Genomic DNA, 13174 nt, shown 5'->3' on the forward strand with positions numbered 1-13174 from the left:
TATGTAAGAATCCATCTACTTTGAGAATGCCATACCGTAATACTGTAAGGAAGCCCAAGATGCTATGCAGAAGGGTCATATGGAGAGAGGGGGTTGCCTGTCCAGCCACTCGCTCTTTATCTCATCAATTGTCTAGATATGTGAGTGAAAAAGTCATCATGGACATTGCCTTTGTATCTGTTTCATGTTGAAGACTTTGCCCAAATGTCTGGTGATCCTTGGGTATGTATTTATATTTAAAGTGACACACTAAACACAAGTTAGGAGAGGTGCATGTATGATCAAGGTGCATGCAAGGTGACTTTACTGATGAGAAATTGGGTGGTATTGTTGGGGGACTCCCGTATATCAATATCTATAAGTATTTTTTGGGGGCCATTCAGTTTTATCCAGATATTAAATGTTGTAGTTTCCTTGGAATAGCATCCCACAGTTCCGTGGGCATTCAGTGGAAAGATTTTCTCCAAATCCTTCTATTTTCATTCCTTCCCCATTTTCTGGCTTCACCCAATACTTATATTTTCTGTGTCCTTAATTTGAGAACCCTTTGAGAACAGTGTTAGATCTATTGTATATGTGTAGCACATCTTTACCCAATCATCCATCAATGGACATTTAGGTTCTTTATCAGTGATTTTAATGGTCTTTATCTTGTCCTGGGAACTTGCGGTGTGGAGGGTTTTGTTATGTTGAAAGCTGCCAGAGTCTAAGTTCACATTTCTTGCTAATGGGTGGGCACTGACTGAGCTGCTGGTTAAGCTAGCGCAGCTTCTTGGAAGAGGCAGCACCTGGTGAACTGTCTGTTTTTCATTTGTGCCTTTTCTGAAATGACTAATTTAGAAGGGAGTGACTGCTCAGAATCACTGAGGATCAATCAGAGCTGCATATGTTCTTAAAAGATGCCGAATCAAACACTTCACTCTGTAGATGGTGAAACTGAGACCCAGATTGGGGAAGGGCGTTTCTTTAAGGACACCAGCTGGAGAAGGAACCAAACTGGCATCAGAACTTAGGTTGTACCCACCATCCTGGGTAATTCTCAAAAGGAGAATTGACTTGATACCAACACTTTGCTCCAGGATACTTTTGTAATTGGAAGGAACAGTTTTCTGTCCTGTTTCTAAATTCTGAAGTGCTTGGTTACTTACCTGTACTAATACTTTATTAATTCCATGTGACATCTGATACTTCATCTCATGAGAAACTTAGAAACACTTTCTGAGGGGAGTTGTTATCTGTCCCCTTTGTCGTATGATGATAATGCAGTCAGGATTATTGTGGTTTTCCTCTAAGAACACAAAAGCAATAACTGACAGAATGAGGGTTACAATGTAAGCCTAATGAATGTTTTTCTACCTCACCAAATTTTCTGCTTCCTTTTTTTTTTTTAACATTAATGTTTAATCAGATGAGTAATACAGAAACACCCTTGGCGAAAAAAACAAAAATGTTATAAAGCTAAAAATCCCTTTTGATGACTACCCCCAGCCCCTCCCTGTTCCTTTCCAATGATCATGAAAGTGACTGACACAATGACTTGGGTGAATATCCTACTTTTCTGTGCTTTTACCTTCATACATCTGTGCCCGCCAAAAATTACAAACTGCTTGGCTTATTTTATCAAATAGTTTTATATTTTATGTGTTGCTTTGAAATTTGCCTTTTTCATACATTAATACGGCTTGGAGTTTTCACGCCAACTGATATAGATCTATCTAATTCTAACCGTCTTCTACACATGATTCCATCAAGTAAATATGCCATAGTTTTGCCATTTTCATATACACATTGTTCCTTCCATTCACGTGTATATGAGGGCCGCAGTGAACATTTACAAATAGGTTTTCTTGTGCATGTGTGTTTTTCTAGGGTAAATAAAACATGAAATTGTGTAGGGTAGCTAGCACACACACAGACTGAGTATAATAGAAACTGTCAAGTTGCCCCAGAATGTGGCTGTACACATTCACACCTCATCTCATTGCTGTTTACTCTGGTAGGATATTTTTCCCTGGGTCCCTGTCTGGCCAACACTTGACGTTAACAGCATTCTAAATTTTTGCCAGTCAAATAGGTGAAATTTACTGGCCACTCATATTTCCTCTTTTATGAATTGCCTGCTATCTCCTTTCCAACTTTTTCTATTGTGTCTTTTCTTATTGAATAATAGGATGCCTCCTTCTATACTATGATACTTGGGAAAATAAACAAATTATTTCTCCAGTAGAAATAATTCTTAAATATATTTTTTATTAATTTTCCAAATATTCATAGGAACAAGCTCATATTTGAGAAATTACAAGTTTTAGGTGAATGTGTTCTGTGTTGCTAATGCAGCTGAGGGTTGTGACAATGAACTTTTTATCTTCTTCCCTCGTTTCATGATGAGCAAAATGAACTTTCACAGCATTTATGATCTGTGAAACATTTTCACTGTAGCTAAGTGAAGAGACTGTGAGTTCACGGAAGGCTCCAGGCTGGTCTGAATTTAGAATGTCCTTCATCGTGAGAGCCAACTGTGAAAAACCCATGTGCTTACCCTCTGGGTGTCTCTTGGGGTTCTTGCTCATCTCTAAGAGAGAGACACCTGTATGTGTCTGATACTTGGTCAGGGAGGAACAGGGGACTGCTGGACATGTCTTATACAACTTAGGTAAATGAGTCCAAAAAGTTAGTAAATGGAGAGTCTTAAGGGGGTGTTTTTTGAGGAAAACAATAAGCAAGGACCGAGGTACCCCAAAAAGTTGTTGCTGGATATAGTTCTGATGATCTGGAGCTTCAGCTTGCTTGGCCTTCACATCAATAGCATTCTTTTTTCTTTTGGTTTAGTACCATCACTGAGGTTCAGCTAAACCAGTAGGCTTAACATTTGCAGCAGCTGAAAATGTTTCGCAGCGTCTCAGAGATGGATATAATCTTAGAAGAGCTCATCCAGTGCTCCTCAAACACTGGGTGAGTGGCCAGTGTCTTCAGAATGACCTGAGGAAATTGATTATGTCCACCTCTGTGGGCTTTGCCCTCAGAGATTCTGACTCAGGATTGGACAATAAAATATATATTTTTAACAACCTTCCCAGGTCATGCCAATGAGGAGCTGAAGTTGAGAAACACAGATACTTAACTTTAGAAATAGTGATACCTCCAATCTAACCCTCCAGCATTTTTGTATGTCACAGCTGCCATTCTACATAATTCTCGTGGTCCCTTTCAGTTCTAACATTAAAAAAATACTCAAACTCCACCTGACTTCATATTGTCTAACAGCAAATAAATGATCCAGAGCGATTAATTTCTATTTCTAGTACTGAAAGGAGAGAAAGACTATGGGATATAGTCCAACAGCCTATCTTCCTGCCATAGCACTCTCTCGCTTAGAAGACAGAGGGGGCCCATTTGAGGCATTCAAGTCAATAGCACATGATCACTGCTTGTTGAGATACAGTGGGTACAGTGCTGTTTTTAGACCTGTTTATATGAGTTCGTAGAGTCGACTTAAAGGGTTCTTTTCATTGGAGTCAATTTTCCATTGGAGAGTTTATTGGCTTATTGAATGGTACTCAAGGTCAAAGTTTTTAAATCGGCAAAAAGGGCTTGATGTGGAAATGAGTTCAGAGACTCAGGTGGGTCAACTGTCTCTACTTGGAAGGATACAGAGTTAGAGTGTGGCTGTGGTGAAGGGCACATCAGAATTTATACTAAAGAAACATATACACTACAACTCTTCATCTTCCTGGAAGCACCTATTTATACAATCACTGTGTAGCATATCCGAGAGATTTTAATAGTGCACGCCTAGTTTTTTATCCTTCTTTACAGCTCCAGCTGCATCAGAGACGGTCGTGAAAGCGTTTTTGGGTGAGTCGGTGACCCTGCCCTGCATATACGCATCTTGGTCTCACAGCAGCAACAGCATGTGCTGGGGCAAAGGCACGTGTCCCAACTCCAGATGTAACGAGGAGATTCTCTACACTGACGGGACGAAGGTGCTCTCAAGGAAGTCGACAAAATATGAACTTAAGGGGCCGATCTGGAGAGGTGACGTCTCCTTGACCATCTTCAACACCAACAAAGATGACGAAACTCTGTACTGCTGCCGCATAGAGGTGCCCGGCTGGTTCAATGACGTGAAGAAGAACATTCGTTTGAAGTTAACACAAGGTGAGCACATGGAGGAGCTCGTGTCTGTGGAAGGAAAGAGTCAGCAATTAGTGGGCAATGGATTCAGTGGGTGGTGGTGGAGAGGCTTTAGTTCTTTAAGCAATGAGTGGGCAGATTAAATCGGGAGGTGTTGCCTTTACTAGAGGAACTATGGTATAAAGCAAATGCTCGCGGTGGCCAAGAAAGCCACAGAGTGAGTGAGTGGAGTGTGTTGGGTGGGGAAGGGAATTGCAAGGTCAGTCTGAAGAAGGTAGCTGCTGCTTATCTAGGGGGTTGTCAGTTTGCAGGAGTTTGGGCCCAGTGTTTCAGATCTGTCAGTTTGCGTGTGTGTGCGCGCGTGTGTGTATGTGAGCTGTGCTGATTTTTGCATGTTGGCAAATATTTCAAAGTTTAGAAAAATGTATACTGTGTAAACTAAAGTGTCCGTGTGTCAGCTTCAGCCTGTAGGCCAGTAGTTTGAAACTTCTGGCAAAGGGGAAGAGGTGTGGGATTTGGAGATACTTATAGTCGTTTTCAGGTGTTCTTTCCTTCTGTGACTGTCAGTTGCTTTTGGTGAAATTTGGAATATAGTGAAACTTTAAAAGATTTGAACTATATGGAGGGAAGCCTATGTTTGAAGGATGCTAACAATAGCCACCTTTCCTGTTTGTCTGAAATGGAGCCTTTCAAAGTAAGCCCAGTGTTCAACTTGCCTCAGTTGGAGGGTTCCTGGGCTCCATTCCTAACTGGATGGGCATCTTGGAAGGCAGGGTGTGGATATTCAGATGCTTAACAAGCTTCTCAGGGGACTCCACTGCACTCTAAAATTTAAAAGTAACTGATGTGGATTCTTCAATTAGAGAACTTTCATATACATTAGCATATTTTTCCCAACAACTTTGTGAGATAGAAGTTACTACTATTTTGATTTATTGAAGTTAAATGATGCCTATCCAAGTCTTCTCTTTTCAAGCCTGGTATAACTAGCTATTATTTTATAAAATATTTGTTGACCTCAATACTCTATGGGGTCATTTCTAAGTTCACTTGAAACTAATGGTATCTTTCTGGTCCATTAGAGTTCATGGAAATCTGGCATATTTGAATGGGTGGTGTCTATAGAATAACTGTGACTAATGAACCCAAATTCAAATGTTTAGGGAGAGACTGGTGCTGGTGTGAACCAATCTTTAAAATCTGAAATAGACTACATTCTCTACCTATGTTGCACACTTTGGGCCGAATTTTTTAGATTGTAATTTTATTTTATTTTGCAAAGAAAACCCGGTGTGAGTTCAACCATCTTAACACATATTCAAGAGTATGATACATTATCGTTAACTGTAGATACAAGGTTGTACAGCAGATCTCTAGAGTTTATTCATCTTGCTTGACCAAAACTTTATGTTTGGGCTCACTTTTGATGCAGTCCTCTATTTACTCATTGATGTTTTTGGAATACCTACTATGTGATCCATACTGTGGCAGGTATTAGATTTGTATCAGAGAACAAAATAAATATCAGATTTTCCCTCATGGGGCTTACCGTCTAGTGGAAGAAGTAGATATTAAACAATAATCATCAAATCAATATATAGTTATTTGTGTAGAAATGCAACAAGTACTGTGAAAGTAAAGTATGAGAATGCAAATAAATTGCTATTACAGAATACAGATGACCTCAATGCAGAGGTGTCCTTTTAGCCGAGATTTGAGGGTTAAGTAGGAATCAGCCTAATGGAGAGAGATACTAGGAAGCAGCAGGTACAAAGTTTCTCCACCCAGAAGGTCACTAATGTGTTCAGAGAACTGAAGAAAGGCTGGGGAAAATGAGAAGAGCAGAGTGGAGACATGAGATTGGTCAGGTGGAGCCTTGAGGACAAGGTTGGAGGGTTGGTTCTTTATCTTAAGCCAAGGAGGACCCAGCAAAAGGTTTAAGCAGGAGACAGATAACTAGATTTGTCATTTTAAAAGATTACTCTAGCCAATGTGTGAAGAATAAACTGGAAAGGCCAAGGCTAGTGGCAAGAAACCCTATTTTTATGAGCATTACAATGGTCCAGGCCAGTGGACGAGGTGAGGGCAGTAGAAATAGACGGGAATGAATGGATACCACATATATTTGTGTTGTTTTCCTCCTCCTCCATCTCCACATGGTACCAGACATATCTTCTGTTGGTTACAGCCCCAACAACCACTCGTCGCCCAATCACCACTACTGAGATGACAACAACCACAGCTGTGCTTCCAACAACAGCCATGACTACGCCTGACCTCACAACCAGAACGACGCTTCAGACAAGAACCACTGCCGCCCTCACAACAGCTACCACATGCCCTCTGACCACACCGAGATCCCTCCCTGAGACAACCACAAGTCTTTTGACTGCTGAGCCTTCCACAGAAGGGTCCGCCGATGCAGGTACATGGTACCATGGCCATTCTTTCCTTTCTGCTGGTCGGATGTATCTTGAGTCCCTTGGAACGGGGTACTTCCACTGAATGGGCAGCCCAGAGACTTGCCTTCAGGTCTGCGTGTGCACGTGTGTGTATGAGTCCGTCGTGTTAGTTTTCTAGGACTGTTATAACAAACATCACAGACTGGGTGGCTTAAACAATAAAAGTTTATTTTCTCGCAATTCTGGAGGCTACAAGTCTGAGATCAAGGTGTCTGTGCAGTCGATTTCTTCTGAAGCTTCTCTCCTTGGTTTATAGACAGCCATCTTCTCACTGTGTCTTCACATAGTCTTTCCCTTGTGTGTGTCTGTGTCCTAATCTTCTTTCTTTGTAAGGACGCCAGTCCTCTTGGATTAGGGCCCATCCTAATGACCTCATTTTACCTTAATCACTTCTTTAAAGGCCCCATCTCCAAATATATTCTGAGCTATTGGGGATTCGGGCTTCAATATACGAACTGGGGAGGAGCACAATTCAACTCTCATAACAGTGCACGTGTGTGTGTGTGTGTGTGTGTGTGTGTGTGTGTGTGTGGTTTCACTAAACTGTTCCTTTTTTTTTTTTCTGCTTTATGGTTTTCCTTTTCCTCTGTTTTTTTTTTCTTTTCCTTTGTGTATTTTAAAAAGTCAGCTTTTTTTTGCTTCTCCAGTTGACCTCCCATGAATCTTAGAGATGTTTATTGAAGAACCAGGTACTCAAGTTCCAGCCTGCCAAGGGTTCAGTCTCTGCCTAGGCATTAGATTGATTGAGAAAAGGCCTCCGGACGCCTTACAATATTTTCTGATGGTGAACTCGTTCTACCCTCTTTCTTTTTTCTTCCTTTCCCCCCGCCCCTGAATCCTTCTTGATCCTATACCTTGGAACTCTCACTGAATTACTAGCTCCATTACTTATGAGGGCTTATTAAAGCTCCCACCATGTTTCAATCTCATATTCTGAGGATAAAATTATTAGAAAACAATCAGAAGATGGCTTGAAGGCTTTCTTCAGCATTTCATCTGCATCAATTAGGCCTAGATAATTTAAGTAGCTTTATAATATTCAATTGGCTAACTCTATTATACTCTGAGTAGTCACCTAAAATCCATGAACCCTAACCCAATAAATTTTATATGTATTTTTTATTCCTTTTGCCTTTAAAATAATCATCTTAAAATGAAACATTTGTAGTTTTTGCCTAGATTCTAAAAACTAATTATAGCCTTTGAAGAAAACCTGAAATACATAGAAAAGCACAAAGGCTTTTCTATAGTCCCATATCTCACTACTCAGCACAAACATTTATTTTTTAGCTTCCTTTTATCAAACTTTTTTTCTCTTCCAGAATCAGAAATTCTCTTTCTCACTAGTAACTCTCCGAGAAGCACTGAGGAGACTTTTGGAGGCACTGCCTTGCCCACATCCAAAGGTTCGTGGACACTTGTTCTCTTTTCTTTCCTTACCTTTTCTTAGATTGAGGAGAAAGAAACACTGAATAGAGTGTCATTGAATCAGATGAGTAGAGATGACTTTTTGACCCTGTGTGCCATGACGTCTACCTGGGACAAACTGATGTCAAGGCAGCGTTCGCTTCTATGGGGGAAGGAGAGGGAGAAACAGAGACAGACACAGAGAGACACAGAGAAGTACTGATTTTGATTCATTTCTGCAATTCTCCATGACAACACATCTCTAAAAATTTGCCTTTCCACTCTAGGCAAGGGGGTGCTTATCTGTGATCTTGATTTGAAGCACACCAGTCTTTGTTGAAACCCCTAAAGGGTGTACCACCTTGACTGGTTGGCTTTTTATAGTGGAGGGAGGAATCTTTCATTCATGTCCTTTCATACATCTATCAAGCCTTCTTTAGGTATTTTCTAAGACCCAGGGGGCAGTGGCTACCCTAAAAATAAGATGATTTATATCGTTGGGTGCTAGAGAGGACTTCCTGGGCTTGACTCCCAGTTCTACGACTTTTTGCTAGGGGTCCCTGGCCTCGGTTTATTCTCAGCTTTGTTGTGGACTTGTGTAACTTCATGCATGTAAAAGATCTAGCCGAGTGCCTGGCACATTAGTAAGCACTCAAATGGTAGTTGTTACCTTAATGAGGCTTATAATCAAGTGGAGGAAAACAGACATGTGAGGGGTAAATAAACCAATGCTTATGATAGTACAATACAGCATGGTAGAGTGGTTCATGTGTGTGTACTGGTGCCATGCTGGCTGGGCACAAAGCCTCCCTCTTACTTGCTGTGTGACTTTGAGAAAGCTACTCAGCCTCTCTGGGACTTGGTTTCCTTGTTGGTAAAATGAGAATAATAATATACCTTTCCTATATGTCTCTTTCTGAGGATTTCGTGAAAATATGCATGTATATCACTTAGAGCAGTGTCTGGCATGTACTAAGTGCTCAGTAAAACTTATGGGTTTTGTTGTTGTTATTTGTTTGTTTGTTTGTTTTATGACAGATGTCAGTTTAGGGGACAGAGGGGCACCAAAAATAGGAAGACAAGCATTTACCTAATTTTATTCTCTCTTTTCCTTTGCTTTTTCCAGAGTCCAAAGCTTGGGCTCTCCAGTCAACAATCCAGGCATCGACATGGGAAATGAATGACTCAGTGACTTTTCCTCAGCCAAGAGGTACAGGGCTGTGCTCTTATGAGTGGTTTTGTCTTTGGCGGTGGGAACAATCTGTGTCTGCCTGCTTGTCTTGGGATTCAGTTATTTCGAACTTACATCCTCCCGCAAGCCAGGATGAAAGTGAAACATGCTAACAGCATCGGGCCTGGCTTCTTCCCTCTTTGGCCTCATTTCTGAACCCCTCTTCCTTAGCCATTTTGACTTGAAGCTAGGAATGCTAGTCGCAGAATCACCCATCACTTTTCAAAACCTTACTAATTCATTTTAAATTACACAAATATTATACTGATGTATTTTTGTGAGGGATACATTTTTAAAAAGTAATACATTTTTTAAAAGAAATAAAATTCTCTTTGATTCTCTTTTTTCCATTCCCTTATATGTGTGTATAGATGTAGAAATATACAGAGTTTGTGTGTGGGGGGGTGCTATTTTTTTTAATGGTGACATTGGTTAACGAAATCCAGTAAGTTTCAATTCAACAGTAAGTCATGTATTTTGCAATGTATGTTCACTGCCCATAGTTGGATTTCTTTCTGTTACCACATATTTGACCCCTTTTACCCCATCTATCTCTCCCCTCTCCCCTCCGGTAACCACTAGTCTATAGTCCATGTCCATGATTCTCTGTTTGTTTGTCCTGTTTGTTTATTGCTTTTAGGTTTATATCTGTGATGTAATATAAGCTATGTCATGTGGTTTTCAACTTTTTCTGACTGGCTTATTTTGCTTAACATAATTATCTCAAGGTCCATCCATGTTGTTGCAAATGGCAGTATTTCATCTCTTCTTATGGCTGAGTAATATTCCATTGTATATATGTACCACATCTTCTTTAGCCAATCATCTGTCGTAGTACATTTCGACTGCTTTCATGTCCTGGCCAAGATGAATAATGCTGTTATGAACATCGGTGTGCAAATATCTTTTCGGACATGAGTTTTCAAGTCTTTGGGGTAAATACCCAGTAGAGAGATTGCTGGATCATATGGTAGACCAATTCTTAGTTTTTTGAGGAAACTCCACACTGTTTTCAATAGTGGCTGTACCAATTTGCAGTCCCACCAGCAGCATATGAGGGTTCCTTTTTCTCCACATCCTCTTCAGCATTTGTTATTACTTGTCCTGTTGATAATAGCTAGTCTAACAGGTGTGAGATGGTATCTCATTGTGGTTTTGATTTGCATTTCTCTAATAGCTAGCGATGTTGAGCATCCTTTCATATGTTTGTTGGCCATTTGTATGTCTTCGTGGGAGAAGTGTGTGCATGTGTGATTTTTTAAAAAATGCTATCGTACTATATGAAGCCTTCTGCATTTTGTTTTAGTCACCTCATATTATATGTTGGATCACTTTCTTCCTCAGTCCATGTAGATCTGCATCAGTATGTTAAATTACTGTATAGTATCTTATACTATGGATATGTATAGGATCCATTGTCCAAAGAGGGGCATTTCAGTTGTTCCAACGTTTCATTATTGTAAATAGTCTATAGTGAACACTCCTTATGTGAGTGCCTGCTTAAGTGTTTACGCAAGTGCTTCTCTAGCTAGGATGGTGACCAAAAAGGAGAAATCCTAGGCTGGAAGAAATGTACACTTTTAAATTTAATAGCTATTACAAAATTATTCTCTGGAAGGGCTGTGCTGTTTCCTTTTCCCACCCACAGACTATCTGCTTTCCCATATCCTCCTCACACTTTGATATGACCATTTCTTTAATGTTCTTCAATCTCCTGAGAAGAAAATGTCATCTCATTCTTTTACTGTTCCGATTAACAGAGAGTTGTTTATTAGCCATTACATGTCTATTAGCCAGACAACAGCCATCCTTTAACTCCATGAGGGAGTCGATGTAACACCACTTATAACGTCTCAGAAGGTAGAATGAGAGGGAATAGACAAGAAGAGTGGAAGGGGGATAGGTTTTAAAGGAAGACTATAAATCTGGATGAAATGCAAGCGTGAGCTAGTGTTGAAAAGCTTCGGCATGAACTAACTCATACAGCGGGAAGACAAAAGCTGGACTAGATATAAATAATTTAAGCAAAACTAGGTGCCAGAGATCCAAACCTCCTTTGTCTGTGGGATGGGCAAAGTTGGGGGGCTATTTTCTGTCAGAAGAGAAGTTAGCAACTGAAAAAGTGATGGAGGGTGGGCAAGGAGTTGTCAAAATGTTATTTATTTCATTTAGGTCTTAGACTAATTTACACTGAATTGTGTTAGATCTAAATGAAATAAATAACATTTGTGGTAGATCTAAATGAAATAAATAACATTTTGAAAACTCCTTGCCCACTCACTCTCCATCGCTTTTTTACCCTCTTCTATAACATCCCTGATGTTTCATTTCATTCCTCCTTGATAATTCCTGGGAGAGAGAGCACACCTACTCCCATATCCAGAGGCTGCTCTGCTGAAGAGGAACTTTTCATAAGAAGGTTGCTCAGTCTCCATGTAACATGTACTCATTATGGAAGAAACCAGGGTTCATTGAGTACATATCGTGTGCTGGCTTAGTGCCCAGCTCTTTGCATGGGCCACTTCATTCAATCCTTTTTAGCAGGTGTTCACATTCCTATTTTATGTAGCCTTCCCAAGACCACACAGTCTCAGGTGCCAGACCCTGGAAGTCTAGCTCTGATTCCATGCTCTTAGATATTATTTTATTGCTTTCCAGTCTGAAATAAAAGGTTGTGTTCTTTCATTTGCTGTTCTCTCTTGGGTTTGGTAATAAAGCATTCATAATAATAATGACAGTTACCTTTGACTAAGGACTTAGCTGTTAGTTGCTGTGCTATGGATTTTTAACATGCATTTTCTTACTTAAGTCTCACAATGACCTCCTAGTCATGTACAGATATTACCCCCATTTTACAGATAAAGAAACAGAGGGCCAGAGCATTTATTAGAGAAGCTTACACCTACTAAGGTCTATCTTCGTTTTAACATTATACATTTACGTGCATTACAGCCTTTGATTTTTCACAAAACCCTATGAGATAGATATCCTTATCACCTCCATTCAAGAATTTGTGATGGTTCTAACACTTGTCTAGGAAATGACGAACCTGGATTTAGCCAAGTCTGCTCCATTCTGATGCCCCTGACTTCCTTGCTGGAGGCTCTTATAGAATAAGGCAACTTCTTCATTTATATGTAAGTGACTTCAACCCATTTCAAAGGACCTGCATGCCTCTGTGGGTTTTTCCTTCCTTGGCTAAATATCCCCCAGTCCATCCTCATTTCTTCATGTGAATTTTGGATGGCAAAGCTTTTTCCTTGGTTGAGGGCTGGTTTAAATCAAAAGAGGATCTTGTCAAAATTACTATTCCTTAAAACTAGCATTACCCAGAGAGGCCTAGAATTGAGTTCAGAGATGTGGGGTGATTTGCCCAAGATCACACAGCTGGAAACACAAACAACAGTAAAAATGACAATAAGAACCCTCACAGGTTCTCACCCCAGCTACAAGCTCTTAACCCCTCCAGGTACCTAGAAATTTAAGTCTTTCCATATAACCTGAGGATTAATTCGTTTCTTGCTGGGCAGCAGGAATGTGTGAAATGGTTCCAGAGTGTTCCCTAAAGACCCAATCTCCACTGGGTAGGGACTCTGCAGCCAGGGCAAGCAGAGCCACATCACTATGTCATTTCTTAAATAAAATCTCATACATGGAAGTGTTTTATAAAATAAATAACACAAATCTTAATTGTTAATCCTCTGCTGATTATGCCTCAGGCTCACATTTGCCTTCTTGATAATATCCGGAATTTTTTCTTTCTGGTCGTTTCTTCTCACACTCTCCTGCGTAGCATTGGGTAGGGGTTAGAGGAGCTGTGTTGGGGAGTCCAAAGCCTCAGGGTTATAGTCCAGCTCTGCCAATTTGTGCTGTTTTTTCCCCTTATAGAATTTCAGGTGAGTGACTTGTTCTATCCTCTTCTAAATCTCAGTTTCTTCAA

General features: G+C 40.3%; 1 protein-coding gene across 1 annotated transcript in view; it reads left to right on the forward strand.

Moving 5' to 3' along the window:
* The window catches only part of TIMD4 (T cell immunoglobulin and mucin domain containing 4), a 34215-nt gene that overhangs the window by 1724 nt on the left and 19317 nt on the right, over positions 1 to 13174 (forward strand). Inside the window, exons 2-6 of the mRNA XM_023528631.1 lie at positions 3817 to 4158; positions 4820 to 4903; positions 6323 to 6559; positions 7919 to 8002; positions 9130 to 9213. Coding sequence (XP_023384399.1) covers positions 3817 to 4158; positions 4820 to 4903; positions 6323 to 6559; positions 7919 to 8002; positions 9130 to 9213 — 831 coding nt within the window. The remainder of the gene's footprint in view (positions 1 to 3816; positions 4159 to 4819; positions 4904 to 6322; positions 6560 to 7918; positions 8003 to 9129; positions 9214 to 13174) is intronic.

This window comes from Pteropus vampyrus, unplaced genomic scaffold (assembly GCF_000151845.1).
Source record: "Pteropus vampyrus isolate Shadow unplaced genomic scaffold, Pvam_2.0 Scaffold30, whole genome shotgun sequence".
Lineage (NCBI taxonomy): Eukaryota > Metazoa > Chordata > Mammalia > Chiroptera > Pteropodidae > Pteropus > Pteropus vampyrus.